This window comes from Eleutherodactylus coqui, chromosome 4 (genome assembly GCF_035609145.1).
Source record: "Eleutherodactylus coqui strain aEleCoq1 chromosome 4, aEleCoq1.hap1, whole genome shotgun sequence".
Lineage (NCBI taxonomy): Eukaryota > Metazoa > Chordata > Amphibia > Anura > Eleutherodactylidae > Eleutherodactylus > Eleutherodactylus coqui.
The window spans coordinates 7,474,028-7,497,988 of record NC_089840.1 but is presented as its reverse complement, the minus strand read 5'-3'; the positions used below and the strand labels follow the sequence as shown (position 1 = coordinate 7,497,988).

General features: G+C 50.2%; 1 protein-coding gene across 4 annotated transcripts in view; it reads left to right on the top strand.

Moving 5' to 3' along the window:
- The window catches only part of ITSN1 (intersectin 1), a 147,591-nt gene that overhangs the window by 110,656 nt on the left and 12,974 nt on the right, over positions 1–23,961 (top strand). For all 4 annotated transcript variants that reach the window (XM_066599017.1, XM_066599015.1, XM_066599016.1 and 1 more), the window contains 9 exons: positions 6,753–6,874; positions 9,360–9,466; positions 14,518–14,701; positions 15,192–15,290; positions 16,309–16,476; positions 17,064–17,276; positions 21,929–22,050; positions 22,978–23,060; positions 23,416–23,499. In XM_066599017.1, the coding sequence (XP_066455114.1) occupies positions 6,753–6,874; positions 9,360–9,466; positions 14,518–14,701; positions 15,192–15,290; positions 16,309–16,476; positions 17,064–17,276; positions 21,929–22,050; positions 22,978–23,060; positions 23,416–23,499 (1,182 nt within the window). The remainder of the gene's footprint in view (positions 1–6,752; positions 6,875–9,359; positions 9,467–14,517; positions 14,702–15,191; positions 15,291–16,308; positions 16,477–17,063; positions 17,277–21,928; positions 22,051–22,977; positions 23,061–23,415; positions 23,500–23,961) is intronic.

Below are 23,961 nucleotides of genomic sequence, written 5' to 3'. Positions count from 1 at the left end.
CTCTCTTCCCTAGTGTTAGCTATCCCTCCTAGCTTTGTGTCGTCGGCAAATTTGATCAGTTTCCCATCAATTCTTTCCTCCAGATCATATATAAAACGTTTCACCATGTAAATTTATCCAGTAGGACTGGAACAACAACCTTACAGTTTAAGCCAGACCGCAGCCGTGTGCTTAGAGGACCTGTGATGTCACTGTCATGTGATCAGTCACTGCCTCTGAGCTCATCACCTCACCCCAACATAACCAGTACACCATGTTACCTCCCACGGCACCAGTGTGCGTATCAACACCTAATCACTAGAGTGCTATATACAGCCCAGTCGGAAGGGTAGAGCATTTAAAACCTTTCAGACTTTGTTGGATACAGTTTAAGCTGCTGTTACATAAACCTTACTATTCATCCCTTTAGTTACAATACAGAACACTAACTCCTCGAAAGTGCGTTAATACCGTGGACAATTTTTGCTATATTTGTGTGGAAGTGACATTTGCCAACCAGAAGGAAAGTATCACTGCTCAAGTGAAGAAGCCGTATCATCTTTACTTCGGATGCAAGATTGGCGACCAGGACAAGCCACGGGCCCCGCAACTATGCTGTGCTACATGTACAACACAGCGGTCACAGTGGTTGAATGACAAAAGACCATCAATGCTGTTTGCAGTCTCCATGGTGTGGAGAGAGCCAGGCAACCACACAAGGGACAAGTTACTTCTTCTTGGGTCCTCTCTTCAGCGGGATAACGAAGCAAACGTAGTTGAGAATACCCTACCCCAACGGTCCATCTGCACTGAGGCCAGTTCCATGGGATATACAAAATACAGGTGTTTATCTGAGTGGGATAGCCGAGCAAGGGAAGTGCGCTACTTGTGGAAGGAATGGACTCAGACAAAATGTAGCAGTGGAGAGAAGAATATCCAGCACCCAGCTCTGGTCAAGGCTGTCAAAATCCTGCTACCACCCCTTCACATCAAACTAGGTTTGATGAAGAACTTTGTGAAAACCATGGACCAGCTTTCTGATACCTTCATGAAAAATTCCCTCGACTCAGCGAGGCAAAGATTAAAGGGGGAGTTTTTGTGGGTCCTCAGATTCAAGAGCTCTTCAAAGATGACCGGTTCAACAGCTTGCTGCAGGGTGATGCGAAACAAGCATGGAATGCTTTTTGCCTCGTGTCTACAAACGGTTTCGGGAACGTTAAGGCGGAAAACCACAAGGAACAAGACCTGCGGACGCAGCATCAGAAACTTGGCTGCAGTATGTCTATAAAGATCCGCTTCCTTCATTCCCATCTGGGGTTTTTTTTGCAGACAGCTGTGGTTAGAGATGAACGTGGCGAATGTTTCATCAAGATATCGCCACAATGGAGCAAATATACCAAGGAGAACGGTCCCCTACCAGCCGGCCGACTACTGCTGGACCCTCCACAGAGATGACCAGGCACAGGCCAAGAGATCTGAGACCCAGTCCGTGACTTACTACTGGTATTACCCATCGGCCTGTGACTATCGGCGAGCATTTCATGATAGCAACAATTATCGCAGATTACAAAAACAAGAGACAATTAGCATTTGGTCACATTTGTGTTCAGCACATAAAGATAACATGACTTGTGTAAAAATCTGTTCAATGATATCAGGGAAGATTTCTGGAGCGGTCTAAGGCCGGGCTCACACCAGCGGGTCGGATGCCGCATGCGGTGACCCTGTGTACCACCCTTAACTGTACCACAGAGGCTCCGCGCCAGTCATGTGCACTACGGTTTTTTGGTCTATTTGTATTTCCCGTGCCGTCGCTTAGCGAGGACGCGGGTACCTGCAGCCCATATGCAGTGTTAATTGCGTATCGGCTGCAGGTCAGACGTCTCCATTGACATCTATAGAGGCCATCCGCACGGATTCCGCAGCAAACTGGAGCATGCTGCTATTTTTCTTCACTTTGTAGCCGCTAGTGTGAATGCAAATATTCGAAATTGCAGGGCTTTCAATGCCCACGTTTTGCCACAGATCGTCGATCGCAGGATCAGCAATACAAATCCGCTTGTGTGAGCCCGGCCTGAGGGCGGACTGCTGCAGAATGTACATGGCAAGCTCCACTGAGGTCACAGAGCTCCGTCCATGGAAAAATAATAAAGTTATGGGACTTTGAATGCAGAGATGCAAAAAAAAAAAAAGTAAATTTCCCCAAAATGTTGTTATTGTGCATCCATATCCGCAGCTGATTCAGGCAGACGCAGCGCTCCCCTCTCAGTTCTTCGTGCTATCAGCGCAGCCTTTCACCCGTTACCCGGTGACCTCTAGTGAACATCACCTGACCAGCGCCTCGGCGCTCGCTGATACAGCGCTCCCCTCACTTCCCAATTTTTCACCCCTTCTGACGAATCAGCTGCGGATATGGATGCACAATAAAAACTATTTGGGGAAATTTAACTTTCTTCTTCTTTCCATCGCTGCATTCACAGTCCCATATCTTTATTATTTTCCGGTGGACGGAGCCCTGTGAAGCTTGGGGTTTGTGTTAGCTGTAGTATTTATTGGTATCATATTGGGGTACATATGGCTTTTTTGATCACTTTTACTGCATTTTTTGGGAGGCGAAATGAACAAAAGTGTTTTTGGCTTCATTTTTATTTTTTGTTTATGGATACGATGGGACCAGATATTTTTTTTACAGGGGACTTATGATCACTTCTGTAGAGCAATGTGGTATCACTTACAATAGCGATGGCAGGCGTCATGTCTGGCATCCGGTTGCCGTGGGTTTAAGGCAGTGATTCCCAACTGCAGTCCTCGGGGACCCCCACAGGTCACGTCTTCAGGATATCCTATGGTAAGAACCCCCGTGGCAATGTCTGAGGCACCGAAAATAATTATATCACCTGTGCAACACTGAGGAAATCCTGAAAACATGACCTGCGGGGGGCGCTGAGGACCGGAGTTGGGAAACAGTGGTTTAAGGGGTGAAAGCTATTTTTGAGCGATAATCGTTCTTTTTACAGCGCAAAGTGATCGCTCAAACATTGAGTAATTACCTTGCGCTCCGAGCGGAGGATGCAGAAGACAAGCGGAGTGTCCCCACTTGTGCTCTGCATCCAGCTGTTATGACGAATTACAAGGTAGGGGGAGATTGAGGGAGGAAGGAAAATAGGAAGGTAGGTGGGGTGGCGGGGGGGGGGGGGGGGGGGGGGTTGTGCTCGCAACGGCATGGAGCCCCAGCATTTGGATAGACAACAAAATGGACAAGTGCCGATTTTAGAGTTATGGAGGAATATCACCGGTTAGGAGACAATTTTTCACCTTAGGCGAACTGCGGAACAGCAACCAGGCTGACCAGGCGGGATAACACTGTGTAAGCTTATTGTCATCAGTAGCCTTGAACTCTTCCATGTGTCCTATGTGGTCTACAGGCTCCAACCACATTAGTTCTGTGGGGCGCGAGGGAGATTTCTAGATCCTAGGTATGACTTGTCTCATAGCTAATAGGAAAAACTTAGCTCACTTCCACACGGGCAGCGTGATATTGCATCCATGGTCCGTGTAATATCAATTTTTTTGTCGCTAAAAAGTTGCCTGAAGCTCCCCGCCACTTGCTTGAAGTCTTCTGCCAGCACTTCCTGGAATGGAAAATCAAAATCCCCACCTCCAGAAAGGGCTGGCTGTGATTGGCTGAGCCACGGTGCTCATGAACCAATCAGAGCTGGCCCTTCCTGGAGGTGGGGATTTTGATTTTCCATTCCAGGAAGGGATGGCAGAAGCCTGAAGACGAGTGCCGGAGGTGACAGCACCTCTCAGGTGCAGCTAGGGCTTAGTTTGGGGGCTTTTACAGTAGGATTTCCTACTGTAAAAGTTGCATTGCACCGAATGAAAACCGCGTTATTGTGCGATGTGATGCAACAGAAAGGAAGCCTCCATGGGAAACATGGGCTACAAAACATTGCAAATTGTGGCTGTATCGCGCATGCTGTGATTTTGTAGTCTTGCAATGTCGTACAAAACATCACATGTGTGGAAGAACCAGTAGGAAAGCATAGGCGGTACATATGTGCGATTTGTAGCACTATCACACTGCAACGAAATCACCGTGTGGATGCGGCCTTAAGGGGATCTCTTGATTCTTGATATGGGTCCAACAATCATGGAGTGATTGAGTCTCTATAGACTGATAAGTTGGTAATCTGCTGCCAGAGTGGGTAGAGCCGAGGACAGGACCACCAAACTGCCTCTTCCCTGAGAGCATCTCCATCGGGGGTCCGGGATTTATCTTAGCCCGTCTTGATGGAGTTTTATAGCACTGGGTTAGGAGCTTATAGTTCGTTTCCCGATATTTAGAGGAGGTCGATAGAGAGCTGGGAAAATCCTTTAACTCTCTGTGTACCATAAAGTGTCCTTCGGTGGAGGCCATATAGGATCGATATCCCCGCCGATGTGGGTGAGCTGCAGAACTGTTCAAAGTAGGATCTGGCCAATAGAAATAGGGAAATCTGCAGCTGACCGGAAGGCAGCGGTGGCGCAGGTAGGCGAGAAAACCAAGGTACTGGAGGTCGTTTTGGCAATTTAGATGGATGTTTGGACTAATGGCAGTAAGTAGAAACGTTAGGGAAATGTTGGCCATTCTCCAGAATACCCCTTTAATGGAAGCTTTCTCCAGATTGGGGTTCCATAATAACAGAGAGGTTTCCCCGTAAAAGGCAGATTGTTTTGCTATGGATGTGTGAGCCGGGCGTCCGGCTTCTCCTCCTTGGCATTTCGGTTTTTGTCTTGATGACATGAGAATATCCTTCTTCTGGCCAGTTTGGCCAATTATCCGTGGCGGCTCGCACATGGCTGGCCTGATGTAATCCTCTCTACCCTTCTCTAGCGCACCACAACGGCCGAGCCACTAATAGCTCCGCCTGCGGCGCTGCAGATACTTCAAGTATCCAACTTCTATGGGAAAATGCGCCATTGTACTGTTTCACATTGTGGAGACCGCCACAGCAAAAAGAAACCGTACTCCCGGAGACCGACATCCAAGGCCTCTCGTCCAGCCAACCAGCACCGACGAGAGGTGGGAAGCCCAATACAGCTGTCTGTAGATGGGTGGGCTTCCTTTTGGAGAAGGGACTGGCTTGGCTTATGTCCTCAGTCATGTTGCAAGTCCTGTTAGATCAGACATTGACATTTTATGGTAGCTACTAGGCGCCTAGCTAAGGGCGCACGGGCCCAAGTGCCAAAGTTCAGCCCCCCTCCTTACAGCTTCCCTTCTTTGCTGCCAAAATAACTGCCAAGAAGTTTACACTGCATTACAGGGTCTATTATGTGACCTATTAATGCAGTACTAGCGGCCAGGGATGATCCTAGCGATGTGCCTTAACCCCATTTCCTCATCAACCCTCCCCTCCACCGCCCCAAAAAAACATGCGCACAGATGAGACGGCTCTTCTAACACTGCGGGCTCAGACACAGCCGCTCTGCTCTTGTATAGCTATAAATAATGCAGTCACCATATAGTAGATACCAGTCCTGGCAGTGATAGTGATTACAGTGCAGTTACCTCCAGTGATCACAGATTACATCTTCTCTGATTTGTGTAAAGATGATTAGTCTTCTGCGCACTCTCCTCCTCCTGCCGCTTCCCCAACGCCCCTCTTAATGCCTTCCCATGGTAATAATGCTTACTGTTGTGCCCGAATACAGTAGGGGTCCGCTCACATGTCGCAGAAACGCCACCTAAATCTGTATCAATTTACAAGCCAAAATCCGCTACATATGAATGTACCCTTATAGTTAGCACTTGGTACCCACAAGGACTAATTCCCCTACTGAGTCCCGCTCGCAGTCAGAGAGGCTCCTTCTGTCTATTCTTCATGATGCTGAGTGTGGACCCTCTTCTGCAGCCCCCATGCACAGTGAGGCCTCTGTCTGTGTCCCCGCCATGCTAGTTGCGGTCCTATTTCTCCTACAGAGCCCCTCTAAAGCTGAGGCCAGAAAGATTACAGACTGCTGCATCACTCACGCTGCTGCAGCCTGTCGCAGGGTCTCTGGGGGTGTCGCACTGATCGGCTCCTCCCCCTCTCCAGAGCACACATGCAGCACAACAACGTGAGTAATGTAGCAACCTGTAATAAAGCTTTGGAGAGACCCTTGACTGTAATGACGGGGGCCCTTAGGCCCTCCAGGCTCAGGGGCAGAATCGCAATTGCTACCCCCTTATAGCTATGCCACTGCCTGCAACCCCTATAGCAACGCCACTGCCTGAGACCCCCTATAGCTACGCCACTGCCTGTGACCCCTATAGCTACGTCGCTGCCTGCCACCCCTATAGCTACGCCGCTAGCTGTGACCCCCTATAGCTACGCCGCTGGCTGTGACCCACTATAGCTACGCCGCTGGCTGCGACCCCCAATAGCTACGCCACTGGCTGCGACCCCCTATAGCTACGCCACTGCCTGTGACCCCTATAGCTACGTCGCTGCCTGCCACCCCTATAGCTACGCCGCTGGCTGCGACCCCCTAGAGCTACGCCGCTGGCTGCGACCCCCTAGAGCTACGCCGCTGGCTGCGACCCCCTAGAGCTACGCCGCTGGCTGCGACCCCCTAGAGCTACGCCGCTGGCTGCGACCCCCTAGAGCTACGTTTCCGGTAGCCACCTTCCACTGGATTGCACTAGAGAAGCAGCTCGCTTCTTCCTTGTGGACATGGACTATGATTTCCTGGGGGGCGGCAGGTTTGGGGGTCACACAGTTGAGCCTTTTCTTCCTCTCTTTGTATTTTAGGGTGCGCAGACTTACACCTCCTGGACATGCTGAGTCCTGTGGAGAGGAAGAGGCAGGGCTACATCCACGAGCTGATCGTGACGGAGGAGAACTACGTCAACGACCTGCAGCTAGTCACTGAGGTGAGACCGGCGGGAGGGAAGCTTCTCTTTCAGGCCATAAGGACCGCCCCACACCCTCTTTTTGTTTGTTTTTTCCTCCTCCCCAAGACCAAACTAATAGTTTTTTTTGCTGCACTAGTTTTAAAATATAAAATATTTTTAAAAACCTCCTCTATTTTCGGACCACCATAACGGTTTTATCTCCCGGTTTTTGCAGCCTGATCTGTGGTTTCTATTGGTATTATTATAGAGAACATACAAGTTTTTGATAGCTTTTTGTTACATTTTTTCTTATAGATGGGTGACCAAAAAAGCCCAGTTCAGGTGTTGTGTGTATTTCTGGTGACATTTACCGTTCGGGACTCATAATGCGTTATTTTGATAGATCAGAATTGTTGTGGATGCGGCGATAACAAATATGTTTTGGGGTCTTTTGCTTTGATTCATTTTTATTTTAACTATGGGAAAGGGATTGTAAAAAACTTCTCATATTCTTGGTTGTTTACAATGATAAAAAAATATATTTTTTCACCTTTTTTTACACTGTTTTTAAGTCCTCATAGGGGACTTGAACTTGCAATCGTTTGATCGCTCACACAGCGCCACACACGAAGGCCCTGGGCTGCAATGACAACTGAAGTGCAGCTTGTGGTCTTATTGCGAGGGGCCATTAGGGACTCCTGAATGCCTGTTGGGGGATTTAAATGTCACTGTCAGAATTGATAGTGTTTAGAGAGTTAAAGGGGTTGTCCCGCGCCGAAACGTTTTTGTTTTTTTTTCAATAGCCCCCCCGTTCGGCGCGAGACAAACCCGATGCAGGGGTTAAAAAAAAAAAAAAAAAACGGATAGTGCTTACCTGAATCCCCGCGCTCCGGTGACTTCTTACTTACCTTGCGAAGATGGCCGCCGGGATCTTCACCCTCGGTGGACCGCAGGTCTTCTGTGCGGTCCATTGCCGATTCCAGCCTCCTGATTGGCTGGAATCGGCACGTGACGGGGCGGAGCTACGAGGAGCCGCTCTCCAGCACGAGCGGCCCCATTCAGAAAAGAAGAAGACCGGACTGCACAAGCGCGTCTAATCGGGCGATTAGACGCTGAAAATTAGACGGCACCATGGAGACGAGGACGCCAGCAACGGAACAGGTAAGTGAATAACTTCTGTATGGCTCATAATTAATGCACAATGTACATTACAAAGTGCATTAATATGGCCATACAGAAGTGTATAACCCCATTTTGTTTCGCGGGACAACCCCTTTAACAACCTGATGAGCGTTAACGCCGATGCAGGGGGGTGTCAGCTGTCAAAGACAGTCAGCACCCGCTGTGTATGGAGCGGGATTGGCTTACAGTCCTGCTCCATATGAGCCCCACACCCGGAGGATGTAACTCTACATCCTTTTGGGTGAAGAGGTTGACCCATATGCCAAGCCATAAACTTAAAGGGGTTAAAGTGAATGGGAGTTGTGCCTGCAGTACCATTCCAGGCCACTGAAGAGCGTTCGGAGCTATTGGTTTCTGACTGTGTATACTGACACAGCTGTCCGATGAACTGATCGACGTGGTTTCAGGGCAGGCCCCCGCTGATAAGTTGTTGGTGACCTATCCCAGGGATACGTTGTCATCCTCAGAGCTGGACAACCCTTTAAAGGCATTGTCCAGGATTAGTAAAACATGGCTGCTCTCTCCCAAAAGACCCCCATACATAATAGAGAAAAGTCAACTGAACACGCTGGTTGTAGCAGAACCAGACTGCTATCTGACGTGTTGGGGGGCTTCATGAGTGTCCCCCAACAGATGATGTCGGAGGGGAAGAAGGATCAGGCAGCTGAATCTCAACACCCGATTCCTTTATTCTGCCTGGAGATAAGCCGCCGACGCTGCCTGGCTGTAGCTTTCTCCGATCTCCCATGCAGGCTTGGCCGAGTTGAGTGTGTATGGAGCAGTCAAGAGGAGTAGCTGATGGCTGAACGAACATTTGGCCAATACCTATTGGTGTATGTGTATCTAAAAACAGCGCCACACCTTGCAGCAGGTAGTGTATGGTATTGCAGCTCAGTAGATAGACTGGAGCAGCATTTGCACATGTGCGGCACTGCTCCATTCATTGCTATAGGGTTGATGTAAATGGCCAAGAACAAGCTCTAAGCTATTGCTGGCAGTCCCATTGAAAATAAACGGGGCAACCCTGCATGCGCGGCCGCCCCTCAGTCTCCATATCACTGCAGGGGGGAGCGGGGAGGAGCAGAGGAGACACGGGGGTCGCTGTTCTATCCTATGGATAGTTGATAAAAGTAGATTTTGCAAACCCCTTTAAAGGCCTTGCCCTATCTCATATAGTGATGCCATATCAGTGGGGTCCAACCTCTGGGATCCTGATGACCCTGAGTATGAAGGGGCCACAGTGCTGATTCGTGCAGCCGCAACTTCACAGTTTTTTCTGACATCCAACTGTGCGAAAAATAATTCATGACGCCAAATATCAATGTGATTTTGTGTCTCACAGACGTTCCAGAAGCCATTACTGGAGTCCGAGCTGCTAACGGAGAAAGAAGTAGCCATGATATTTGTCAACTGGAAGGAGTTAATCATGTGCAATATTAAGCTGCTGAAGTAAGAGTTTTTCATGGTATTTTGGTTTTTCATGTAATACTCAGGAACTTAATTCAAGTACAAGGAAATCTCCTATTTTGCATCTTCACCTCAATTGGGAATTTGATAGCATTGGAGGTTAGCATCATTTTTTCATTATTTGATTTCAGTCATGTAAATGTGGCCACTAGGGGGCGCACAATCCAGTCTTGTTGCTATCCTTGGTGCATGCAGGCCGCTCAGGAGAACTTTCTGATATTATTCATATGCTGTTAATAACAAGGTTTTTCAACCATTAGTTAAATGTCTGTGTCCACTGTTACTGATGTACAAGTCACCACGACGCCCTCATGTGTGGTCACATTGCTTGAGTAGGATAGTCTTCTACAGAGGCTGCTGGCCCACTAGGGGGCACTAGCTTCACATATATACACCAGAAACACTTAGAGGGGGTGTCCGGGTAAATACTATTGATGGCCTGTCCTCCGGTTAAGTCATCAGTAGTTGATCGCCAGGGATCCTCTACTTGGTACCCCAGTGATCAGCTGATCGCCCGGCCCGCTGTCAGTGCAGTAGGGCCCGATGACATCATAGGGGTCGGAGCAGGAAGTCTCAGAGGCGGCTTCACTCCCATTGAAATCGGTGAAGAGAAGCCTCCTCTGAAACTACCTGCTCCGACCCCGATGTGGAGCTGGAAGGCTTCATAGGCTTCCCTCCCAATGGTAGTATTTGCCCTGAAAACCCATTTAAAGAGTGCCTGCACTATTACTTCGGGGCGCTCCTGCTCTGTTGGCCATTTTTGGTTCCTTCAGGCAGCTGAAGACGGCCCTATATACCGTTTATGTAGCACTATATGGGGCCATCTTCTGCTGCCAGAAGGAGCCGAAACCAACAGAACAGAAGCGCCCCGAAGTGAAGGTGCAGGTACTCTTTAAGCATCCCAGTATAACCCAAGGCCACTTCCACTTCAGGGACATCAGTCAGTCCAGTTAGAAAGCAGAAGCCATTGTGAAGCAATTTCACTTGCTTTGGTGCAAATGAAAGTGACAACAGGAGCGCCGGAGGGGGGATAGCGAGACACCCCGAAAGGTGGACAATTCCTCTCCTCCTCCTTCCTGACTGAATCCTTTCTAGTTGTGTGTTTCGCTGGTGTCCTTTACTGGCACATGAGGGCTACCTGCAGCCAATCAGGCGGTAGCGGTAGTCCTGCTCCTCCAGGATGGCATATCCATACTTGCCGGAGCAAGAACGTTAGCCATGTCTGCCAGCACAAGAGCCTGGAGCAGATAGCAGGACACGGGCCGTTCCACAAGAAGAGCCAGACAGAAGGGCATCAACCCAGCATCAGGACCGGAGGAACAGGAGGAGCTGCCAGAACCCTGCAAGTTGCCAGAGCCCTACAAGATGCCCTCCAGCATCAGGACAGGAGGAACAGGAGGAGCTGCCAGAACCCTACAAGATGCCCTCCAGCATCAGGACCGGAGGAACAGGAGGAGCTGCCAGAACCCTACAAGATGCCCTCCAGCATTAGGACCGGAGGAACAGGAGGAGCTACCAGAACCCTACAAGATGCCCTCCAGCATCAGGACTGGAGGAACAGGAGGAGCTGCCAGAACCCGACAAGATGCCCTCCAGCATCAGGACTGGAGGAACAGGAGGAGCTGCCAAAATCCTACAAAATGCCCTCTGGAATCAGGACCGGAGGAACAGGAGGAGCTACCAGAACCCTACAAAATACCCTCTAATGGCTGCTGACCAAATTGTCATACACAGACTCCATGAACATGGCAAGAGGCCCCGATGTCCTGTAGTGGGACCTGTTCTCACAACCCGGCATCGGGCAGCTTGATTGCATTTGCCAGAGAAATTGACTTTCTGGGTGATTTGTAATGCAGCCCTCAGTTGGTTGATGACTTTGGGTCCTGTTGACCTTTGGATCCTGTTGACCTTTGGATCCTGTTGACCGCTGATACATCAGTTGCTTCTCCACAAATTACACACTTTATTGGCTAATTCCTAGTCCTGTCACAAGGCCAAGCACTGATTTGCATACCAAATTTCCCAGAGGAGCATTGCAGGGCTTAGAAGTCTCCACAATGACAAACCATTTCCTTCCGACCCACAATTTATTTTAGTAAACATTGTCATTTTGAGTCTTTTCTTTGAGATCCGGTGTGATCTACTGGCTGCCTTTGTATTTGATCTTTTTACAGATTAATAATTAATTATCTAAAATTATCTGAAAATCATTCTTAAAGGGGTTATCCAGTGACTTGTTGAAAATTAAATATTAAGTGCAAATGCCCTAAAATTAACCAATCCAGCAGTATTTACCCATCTTCAGCTCCAGCGATCGAGCACTGCAGCCCCACTGTTCACCTGGTCTCTGTCGGAGGTCAGGTGACTGCTGCCTACCAATCAGAGGCTGCCGCATCACCTCTTGCCTCTCCAAGCATCATGGTACCCAGGATGTGAGCACTGATGCCACAAAAAAGGACAGTGATGCTGGGGCCTCTGATTGGCAGGTAGTGGTCACCTGACCTCTGCTGTCAACAGAGACTGGAGGAATCGCGGAGCTGCAACCCTGGGTCACTGGGGCCGAGGATGGGTAAGTACGTCCTGTTAATTCAGGATTCGTATGGAGGGGGGATTTGGAGCTGATCCCACTCCACATAATGCTGATGCCGGCTGTTTCTTACAGTTGACATCCGCTACAACAGCCGTGATCAGTTCTGACAGCAGCATTTAAATCCCCCGATCAGAGTTTGAGGGCTCCGAAGGCCCCCCCACTGCAATGCAATCATGAAGGCCCCCAATTCTGCCTTGGCCGATTGCCTATCAAGAAATACCTGTGGTGTGTCTTGATAAGCTGATGAAACAATCACAGGTTCAAGTCCCTAATAAGGGGAACTAGAAAGAAATGGGTTTAAAAAAATATTAGAAAAAGTAAAAGGAAGTAAACAGTTAAAATTAAAAAAAACCTTTTCCCATATTTATAAAAAAAACATTTGTTAAGGTCCGTTCTAGCAAAGTAACACATTATTTATCCCACACGATGGACGTGGTTGGAAAAAAAAAAAGCACACAAAGCCGGTATTTAAAATTTTTGGTCCCCCCCGTCTCCAAGAAAAAATTAAATAAAAAACAATCAAAAAGTTATATGTACTCCAGAATGATACCGACAGAAACTACAGGACGTCCCGCAAAAAAACGAGCCGCACACAACACGGACAAATAAAAACATGATGGCGGAAGAGATACTTTCCCCGAGGTATACTGTATATATATATGTGTGTGTGTGTGTGTGTGTGTGTGTGTGTATATATAATATTTTATTTTATTTATTTTTTTTTAAGTTCTATCGCAAAAAACCGATGTAAATTTGGTATCGCCGTCATCGCACTGACAAACAGAATAAAGTGTCACTTTTTTGCTGCAGTGTGTTCACTGCAAAAACAAGACCCCCAAAGATGGCAAAATGCATTTTTTTTCATTTCGCTCCACATTTCAGGACACTCCGAGTTTTTCAGTACATTAAATAGTACCGTTGAAAATTAAAACTCGTCCTGCAAAAAACAAGCCGAAGACAGCGACGTGAAATAAAAGAGTAACGATCTTTTAAAAGTCATGAAGAAAAACCAGGACTGGAAAAAAAAGGGCCGCGACTTCGAGGAGTTAATTTTCAAAACCCAGCTATACACCTCCTCCCGTGACATCTCTGCACCTTTACTCCAAAACATCACTAACTGTCTGTCCGCTGTCTCTAACACCATGTCCTCTCTCTACCTAAAACTAAACCTCTCTAAAACTGACCTGCTGGTATTTCCACCCTCCACTAACCGACCTCCTCCTGACATCTCCATCTCAGTGTGTGGCGCCACCATAACTCCTAGACAACACGCCCGCTGCCTTGGGGTCATATTTGATTCTGATCTCTCTTTTACATGTCAGCTGCACCTCAAGAACATCGCAAGAATCCGCTCTTTTCTCACTGTGGATACGATAAAAACGCTTACTGTTGCCCTCATCCACTCCCGGCTCGATTATTGCAACTCGTTGCTGATCGGCCTCCCCTGCACCAGACTCTACCCTCTCCAATCCATCCTGAATGCGGCAGCCAGGCTCATCTTCCTGTCCAGCCGCTACTCGGACGCCTCTGCCCTGTGCCTGTCACTACACTGGCTGCCCGTTAAATACAGAATTTAATTTAAACTCGCTACCTTCATCCACAAAGCCCTCCACAGTGCAGCGCCACCCTATATTGTATCCCTCATCCACAGTGCAGCGCCACCCTCCATTATATCCCTCATCTCAATCCATCAACCAGCCCAGGCTCTCTGCTCTGCTAACGAAACCAGATTGAGCGCCCCTTTAATTCGAACTTCTCATTCCCACCTCCAAGACTTCTCCAGAGCAGCACCGGTCCTCTGGAACGCACTACCAAAGGCTACCCGAGCAATCCAGGACTCGCAGAACTTCAGGCGTGCTCTAAAAACACACCTCTTCAGGGAGGCATACCGAATTCCCTAAACAAACCCCTCTGTACTCCGCCTGATAACATGCTCCCTGACCTACTGACTGCAATCCCTGCTAGCCATCATAAACCGCTCCTGCAGTCATACTGTTTCTGCCGTCACGCGGCTAAATGTCTGACCATTGTCTATGTGTATATCACCCCTCACTCTCCACCCCGCCATACCGTGCACATCTCCACCCCGCCATACCATGCACATCTCCACCCCGCCATACCGTGCACATCTCCAGCCCCTTTACCTTCTGTATCCCCCCATTACCTGTAGTATGTAAGCTCGTTGGAGCAGGACCCTCACCCCTACTGTTTCCATCAGCTGATTACTATGTAACCGCGGTTCTGTAATGTTTGTACTTTTGTCTTTCTGTATCCCCTGTCTATGTAAGCGCTGCTGAATATGTTGGCGCTATACAAATAAAGTTTATTATTATTATTAAAACCTAACTGGACCACCCCTTTAAGAGTAGTCATGCATGAGTTACCGCACTCCATGTTGAAACGACTGCCTCTTGCATGTGATCGTTTCCTCTTCTGCCTGTAGAGCGTTACGTGTCCGTAAAAAGATGTCTGGGGAGAAGATGCCCGTTAAGATGATCGGCGACATCCTGACAGCCCAGCTGCCGCACATGCAGCCATACATCCGCTTCTGTAGCTGCCAGCTGAACGGCGCCGCCCTCATCCAGCAGAAAACTGATGAAGTGCCTGAGTTCAAGGAGTTTGTTAAAGTAAGTACCGATCGCTCTTGGTCCCTTCACACGGGCCGATGGAACGAGCGCCGGCCACACCGATCGGCGCAGGTTTCATTTTCTTTTACAGCGGCTTATGGGGTCGAACGACCACTAGGACAATTGTTCGTCCCCGTAGGCCGGTGGTTCACGCGGAGAGATGAACCGCCAGTTGGCGAGTATTTTTACGTTTTCTGTGAAACTGAATCAATAGCTGACGTACGAGCGTCCACTTGTTCGCTGGCCGATTGTTGGGTGAACCAGCCTTCAACCCCCCGACTGCTACTGAATCTCCAGGACTGAGACCCTCGAGACATTTCCATACATACGGTGAAACCTCTTGATAAGACCCCCCATCCAGATCTCTGACACCATTTATTATGCATATTGCTCATTTTCTTTCGGACCGCCCCTAGTAGATCCCTTTTTGAAGTGATTTTGGGTGCGCTCTTTAGTGGTGGGTTAAATGGATGTTTTGTTGTCCCCGCAGCGACTAGCCATGGATCCTCGATGTAAAGGAATGCCGCTGTCCAGCTTCATCCTCAAACCTATGCAACGGGTCACAAGATATCCGCTCATCATCAAAAACGTAGGTAACAAGAAGCAGGGCGTCCATGATCACTTCACGTTCGTACTGTTTGGAGGTAATATGGCTGCCAGCGTCTGACAGGTGGACTATGGTGGTCTGGTTTACCTATGTAGACGTAACCCTTTCCAATCCACTCTCTGACCTCTGAAGACATTATGATTTAAGTCTGTACAGCTCCGATTTTGGAAGACGTCCGTCGGGGTTCTCTTACTGTATATTGCCATCCTCTCTGTCGGAGCCTATCCAACGTTTCACCTCATGCAGTACTGGCTTTAGCCAGCAGATAGCGCCACTGTATAATGGCAGAAAAAGATTAAGCCCCCTAGGAAAACCAGGATACAAATTGGATTGGAAAAGGTTAAAGGCCTACTTAGGTGAAAACACATTTTTCAATCCCTGCCCCCGCACCTGATTGCCTGTCACACTCCGAAGGTCTCCTCTGTTTATTATTCCCATATTCATGCAGTGCGGCCCCCTGTCTGATGCTTATTGGGTGCATCTTGATGCAGAAATTTTTTACATTCAGTTTGATATCAATCCCATCAGCATAGCATTACTTAGAGGCTGTACCATTTCTGCCTGCTGGGGGACCATTTAATTATTACTACCTTCTATATTCAGCTTAATAAGCTATAGACCATAAGTATCCAGTCAGGAGGATGAGCTGTGATCTCCTTTATTATACCTGTGTGATTATCAGTAACTGTGAGAGGAGTGTCTGACGCCCTCCAGGCAGTTTCTGTGGTAGGTGCATGTAAGCATCACACAGACTGAGACTCTGACTAGAAAATTAATCCATAACCTCTCAGTAGATCTGAGCGGTCAGATCGGAGATTACATGACCATCTGAGGAGGAAGAGGAGGCCGGGAGTGTCGGTGGTAATACCCCCATGTGCAGAGTGAGAGCTCTATATGAAGTCGCACAGGTGGATATAATCATACGCCTGCCGCCCGCTCACCGATTCTTGGATCTCTTGTTTAGTGTAATATTAACCCCTTCTGTACGATGGGTATTTAGATTCTAGAGAACACCCCGGAGAACCACCCGGATCACAGCCACCTGAAGCACGCGCTGGAGAAGGCCGAGGAACTGTGCTCTCAGGTCAACGAGGGCGTCCGCGAGAAGGAAAACTCCGACCGTCTGGAGTGGATTCAGGCGCACGTGCAGTGCGAGGGGCTGTCGGAGGTAGGTACCCGCGTCTGTATGTTAGATCGCATGTGCGTCACACCATTACATGCAGAAAGGGGGAAATGTGTAAGATACTAAATAATCAGATAGGGGGTCCGCCCCCCCCCCCCCCCTTCCCTGTATCCACAGACTGCCCCTTTATTAGAGACCCCCATCTAGTAGCGTTGGACTCCGTTGACCTTCAGTACTACAGTAATTCCTTGTGGTGTAGATTCCACTCAGTGATGAATTGGTTCTACAGGAATACCGGCCCCTGCGGACAGGAAGCTTCAGGTAGTTGCTGCAGATTAGATGGCGGTGCTGACATGTTCTGACCAGCTGGCAGGAAGGGGTCAGCGATTCATGCTGCTTGCGCCAAATCCTTTCCTCCCATCAGGAACAGAAATCTGGATCCATCCGACCAGGAGATGTTTCTCCGCTGCACAGTGATACAAGTTTTGCGCATGTGTTTATTTGGCCATCGGTTTCCTGATGTGGGATATCTAGTATCCAGCTACGGGGGAACTACAAGTTCCATCCTGCACTTTCTGCCATAAATCTCTTCTGGATTGTTGACTTTTTGCTGCCATTTTTTTCCTTTCCAGCAACTTGTGTTCAACTCCGTCACCAACTGCTTGGGGCCGCGCAAATTCCTGCACAGCGGGAAACTCTACAAGGCGAAGAGTAACAAGGAGTTATACGGCTTCCTGTTCAATGACTTCCTGCTGCTGACCCAGGTGATCAAACCTCTGGGCTCCTCCGGGACCGACAAGGTGTTCAGCCCCAAGTCCAACCTGCAGTACAAGATGTACAAGACGGTGAGTGAGAAGCAGCCGGCGGGAGGTCCGGTCATTGCCATAACCTGATAATCCAGCATGGCTCATTCAGTGATCTGGGACTTTGCCCACCATTACTATAGTCAGCAGCACCAGCGCCCCGCTCATAAGGTAGATACAGCGGTCTCCATCCCAGTATACCTCTAAATAAAGCAATCCTCACATAATAGTCGGATACCAGCTCTACACAGCGATAGTGAAAATCCTGCAATCCTGCAGTTCTCACCTCCTCCCCTCCCTGCACACTGACCACTAGGCCTAATAATAGTCTGACACTTCCTGTTCTGTGGAGGAAACTTCTGAGCCGTCATCTCATTATCATCACAGGCAGGATTACACTGACAGGTGACACCTATATACAGATACTCCCCTACCTGCGAACAGGTTCTGTTCCGGGAACCTGTTCGCAAGTCCGCACAAATGTTTGTATAAAGCGGGATCGCGGGTGGATCCCGCTCCATACAACGTCAGGTGACGGCTGTTCTTACAGCGGACACCCGGCAGCAGCAGTTCTGACAAGCAGTGCGGCTCGTTGGAACTGCTGCCTCCGGGTGCCGGCTGTAGAGCCGGCACCCGACGTTCAGGGGGCCCGTACAGTGTCTGCAGCGGGACGCTGTGCCGTTGCTAGGCAGCCGGGGGCCTTCTGAAAGGCCGCAGGGCTGCCTATGCAGAGTGCCTCTCAAGCGCACGGCTTGATAGGTGCTCTGCATAGGCAGCCCTAGGGCCTGTCAGAAGGCCCCCGACTGCCTAGCAACCGCACAGCGTCCCGCGATCTCACCGGACAGGCTTTTCTCAGGCTTGATAGAAGCCTGTCCGCTCCCTGCGCAGTATGATGTAATGCCAGAGCATCATACTGTGCAGGACTGATTGTTCGCATGTTGCGAAGTTCGTAACTCAAACGTTCACAAGTAGGGGACTAACTGTATAGAGATAACACAGGATCCACCATTCACAACAGATGGTCAAAGCTTACCTCCTCTCCTTCCTTGTACAGGTCACAGAGCATGCCCACAGCACCCTCCCATAGAGGTCAATGAGTCTCCGCTTGTCCACTGTGTCTACGGCCCATTTGGCTGCTGTAAAGCATATTCCTAAATGCTGTTAACTGCAGCTCAGACAAGATAGCCGCCCCTGTAATCAGGTACAGACTAGATGGCTGCCCCCATAGAAACGTACAGAGAAGATAGTCGCCCCCCGTAGTCGTGTACAGACAAGATGGCCACCCCTATAGTCATGTACAGAGAGGATGGCCGCCCCCGTAGTCGTGTACAGACAAGATGGCCACCCCCGTAGTTGTGTACAGACAAGATGGCCACCCCTATAGTCATGTGCAGACAAGATGGCCACCCCTATAGTCATGTACAGACAAGATGGCCACCCCTATAGTCATGTACAGACAAGATGGCCACCCCTATAGTCATGTACAGACAAGATGGCCACCCCCGTAGTCGTGAAAGACAAGATGGCCACCCCCGTAGTCATGTACAGAGAGGATGGCCGCCCCCGTAGTCGTGTACAGACAGGATGGCCGCCCCCATAGTTATGTACAGAGAGGATGGCCAACCCCGTAGTTATGTACAGACAACATGGCCACCTCCATAGTCATGTGCAGACAAGATGGCCGCCCCCATAGTCATGTACAGACAAGATGGCCGCCCCCATAGTCATGTACAGACAGGATGGCCACCGCCATAGTCATGCACAGACAAGATGGCAACCCCTATAGTCATGTACAGAGAGGATGGTCGCCCCCGTAGTCCTGTACAGAGAGGATGGTCGCCCCCGTAGTCCTGTACAGACAAGATGGCCGCCCCCATAGTCATGTACAGACAAGATGGCCGCCCCCATAGTCATGTACAGACAGGATGGCCGCCCCCATAGTCATGTACAGACAGGATGGCCACCGCCATAGTCATGCACAGACAAGATGGCAACCCCTATAGTCATGTACAGAGAGGATGGTCGCCCCCGTAGTCCTGTACAGACAAGATGGCCGCCCCCATAGTCATGTACAGACAAGATGGCCGCCCCCATAGTCATGTACAGACAGGATGGCCGCCGCCATAGTCATGTACAGACAAGACGGCCGCCCCCATAGTCATGTACAGACAAGACGGCCGCCCCCATAGTCATGTACAGACAAGACGGCCGCCCCCATAGTCATGTACAGACAAGACGGCCGCCCCCATAGTCATGGACAGACAAGACGGCCGCCCCCATAGTCATGTACAGACAGGATGGCCGCCCCCATAGTCATGTACAGACAAGACGGCCGCCCCTATAGTCATGTACAGACAAGATGGCCACCCCTATAGTCATGTACAGAGAGGATGGCCGCCCCCGTAGTCGTGAAAGACAAGATGGCCACCCCCGTAGTCATGTACAGAGAGGATGGCCGCCCCCGTAGTCGTGTACAGACAGGATGGCCGCCCCCATAGTTATGTACAGAGAGGATGGCCACCCCCGTAGTTATGTACAGACAACATGGCCACCTCCATAGTCATGTGCAGACAAGATGGCCGCCCCCATAGTCATGTACAGACAAGATGGCCGCCCCCATAGTCGTGTACAGACAGGATGGCCACCGCCATAGTCATGCACAGACAAGATGGCAACCCCTATAGTCATGTACAGAGAGGATGGTCGCCCCCGTAGTCCTGTACAGACAAGATGGCCGCCCCCATAGTCATGTACAGACAAGATGGCCGCCCCCATAGTCATGTACAGACAGGATGGCCGCCGCCATAGTCATGTACAGACAAGACGGCCGCCCCCATAGTCATGTACAGACAAGACGGCCGCCCCCATAGTCATGTACAGACAAGACGGCCGCCCCCATAGTCATGTACAGACAAGACGGCCGCCCCCATAGTCATGGACAGACAAGACGGCCGCCCCCATAGTCATGTACAGACAGGATGGCCGCCCCCATAGTCATGTACAGACAAGACGGCCGCCCCTATAGTCATGTACAGACAAGATGGCCACCCCTATAGTCATGTACAGAGAGGATGGCCGCCCCCGTAGTCGTGAAAGACAAGATGGCCACCCCCGTAGTCATGTACAGAGAGGATGGCCGCCCCCGTAGTCGTGTACAGACAGGATGGCCGCCCCCATAGTTATGTACAGAGAGGATGGCCACCCCCGTAGTTATGTACAGACAACATGGCCACCTCCATAGTCATGTGCAGACAAGATGGCCGCCCCCATAGTCATGTACAGACAAGATGGCCGCCCCCATAGTCGTGTACAGACAGGATGGCCACCGCCATAGTCATGCACAGACAAGATGGCAACCCCTATAGTCATGTACAGAGAGGATGGTCGCCCCCGTAGTCCTGTACAGACAAGATGGCCGCCCCCATAGTCATGTACAGACAAGATGGCCGCCCCCATAGTCATGTACAGACAGGATGGCCGCCCCCATAGTCATGTACAGACAGGATGGCCACCGCCATAGTCATGCACAGACAAGATGGCAACCCCTATAGTCATGTACAGAGAGGATGGTCGCCCCCGTAGTCCTGTACAGACAAGATGGCCGCCCCCATAGTCATGTACAGACAAGATGGCCGCCCCCATAGTCATGTACAGACAGGATGGCCGCCGCCATAGTCATGTACAGACAAGACGGCCGCCCCCATAGTCATGTACAGACAAGACGGCCGCCCCCATAGTCATGTACAGACAAGACGGCCGCCCCCATAGTCATGTACAGACAAGACGGCCGCCCCCATAGTCATGGACAGACAAGACGGCCGCCCCCATAGTCATGGACAGACAAGACGGCCGCCCCCATAGTCATGGACAGACAAGACGGCCGCCCCCATAGTCATGGACAGACAAGACGGCCGCCCCCATAGTCATGGACAGACAAGACGGCCGCCCCCATAGTCATGTACAGACAGGATGGCCTCCCCCATAGTCATGTACAGACAGGATGGCCGCCCCCATAGTCATGGACAGACAAGACGGCCGCCCCCCATAGTCATGTACAGACAAGACGGCCGCCCCCATAGTCATGTACAGACAAGACGGCCGCCCCCATAGTCATGTACAGACAAGACGGCCGCCCCCATAGTCATGGACAGACAAGACGGCCGCCCCCATAGTCATGGACAGACAAGACGGCCGCCCCCATAGTCATGTACAGACAGGATGGCCGCCCCCATAGTTATGTACAGACAGGATGGCCACCCCCATAGTCATGTACAGACAGGATGGCCGCCCCATAGTCATGTACAGACAGGATGGCCGCCCCATAGTCATGTACAGACAGGATGGCCGCCCCCCATAGTCATGTACAGACAGGATGGCCGCCCCCATAGTCATGTACAGGCAGGATGGCCGCCCCCATAGTCATGTACAGACAGGATGGCCGCCCCCATAGTCATGTACAGACAGGATGGCCGCCCCCATAGTCATGTACAGACAGGATGGCCGCCCCCGTAGTCATGTACAGACAATAGAATAAAAAATCTACAATCAAACAATAAAAACAGATTATAAAATGCTACATGTTTGGGTGTGACCGGCAGCAGGATTCTGTCGCCTCTGCTCCGCCTGTTGCTAATACGTTTTTCCAAGTGAACATGCTCCGTATGGTGTTACTAATGTACGTCTTCCTCTGACAGCCGATATTCCTGAATGAAGTGCTGGTGAAGCTGCCCACGGACCCCTCGGGGGATGAGCCCATCTTCCACATTTCTCACATTGATCGCGTTTACACCCTCCGGGCGGAGAGTATAAATGAGAGGTAAGACGAACTACTACTCCCATCATTACACGAGACTCCACATGATGGCGATAGCTGTCCATCACGGAGGTCCAGGATATGAATAGACAACACTTGGGGGTCTCTTCCCGTATAAACACATGATGCCGGGGGGCCCGGGTGTTGGATGGGGGCGCGATGGACATATCACACCAGAAATAGATGACGAATGGCTCCCACGTCCCCTTCAATGGGGGTCATCTTCTGCTGGACCTCTGGGGCCATAGTTGTGTCTATCGTCTGGTACTTTGGTGGGCCCGTCCGACCCTGCAGGTAGGAGTCGCAGGGATTCTTGCTTCACAGCGCCGTGGAGGGCGAGCGGGGTTCTACGGTGGTTCCTCCTCCATCATTTTTGCTGCAGTGCGTTCACCAGAGAAACGTCCCAAGGATGGCGGAATTGCATTTTTTTCCATTTCACTCCAATTTTTCATAGTTTTTCAGTACATTGTATCAGTGTTCCCACCGCCGGTCCTCAGCGCCCCCCGCAGGTCAGGTTGTCAGGATCTCCTCAGTATTGCACAGGCGATGTCGTCATTGGCGGTCCTCAGACATCGCCTCCGGTGGTCTTACTATAGGAGATCCTGAAAACATGGCCTGTTGGTCCCTGGGGACTGGGGTTGGGAAACACTACATTATAACTACAACTCGTCCCGCAAACAAGAAGCCCCCAGACTGACGGAAAACTAAAAGCGCTCTGATCTTTTGAAAGTGGGGAGGAAAAAACGAAAATGCAAAAAAAAAAGACCAATCCTTAAGGGGTTAATGAGTGCCAATCGACTTGTTTTATCAGCGCTCATCGTGGGCACAACCCCATGAGATGATCCGGCGGGCGAGGGGCGGGATGCTCCTGTATATCAGCGCTGCGGTTGGTTGCTACCTGTAAATGGCGCAATATTCTGTTTCCTCCAGGACGGCGTGGGTGCAGAAAATTAAGGCTGCTTCAGAGCTGTACATAGAGACGGAGAAGAAGAAGCGGGAGAAGGCGTATTTAGGTAAATCCTGCTTTTCCTGCAGTTATGCCCCCTGCTGATGTTACTAAATACCGGTCCGTTATGTCTCTGAATGGCGTTTGTACCGTTACAGAAGACGCATCACAACCGGCGCCATAACTTACTTTTTCTTTCCTCTTTCCCACTAAGCACTTTTGAATAAGTCTTGGCTGCCTGTTGCTGCCACTAGGGGGCCAATCTGCATGCAGGTCGTACACAGCTGCCCCCTAGTGGTGGCTGCAGGCTGAGGAGAGAGCGGGTGATGAAATGAACCAGCAGCCTCATCCAGGTATATAATGAAGCCGCCCCTCACATTTATTCTGCGCCGCACACATCCATTTCTTCACTTGATTTGCAGTGCGTTCTCAGAGGGCGACGGGAATCGGGAGACTGATGGTGAATATTGTAGAAGGCATCGAACTGAAACCCTGCCGATCACATGGTGAGTGTGGAAGGTCCTTTGCCTGACCAATGGCGTGGTTTAGGGGTGTGGCTTATCACAATGTATGTTCTTACCTTCATAATTTCAGTGGCCCCAGTAGTAATAGTGCCTTCTCTCAGGGACCCCAATAGTAATACCGGTAGTGCCTTCTCTCAGGGACCCCAATAGTAATACCGGTAGTGCCTTCTCTCAGGGACCCCAATAGTAATACCGGTAGTGCCTTCTCTCAGGGACCCCAATAGTAATACCGGTAGTGCCTTCTCTCAGTGGCCCCAATAGTAATCGTACCCTTTCTCAGGGGCCCCAATAGTAATAGTGCCTCCTCTCAGTGGTTCCAATAGTAACAGTGCTCCCTTTCAGTGGCCCTAGTTGTAATAGTACCCCATATAGTGGCCCCAATAGTAATAGTGCCCCCTCTCAGTGGCACAAATGGGAATAGTGATCCTCTAGTAAAAGTACTTT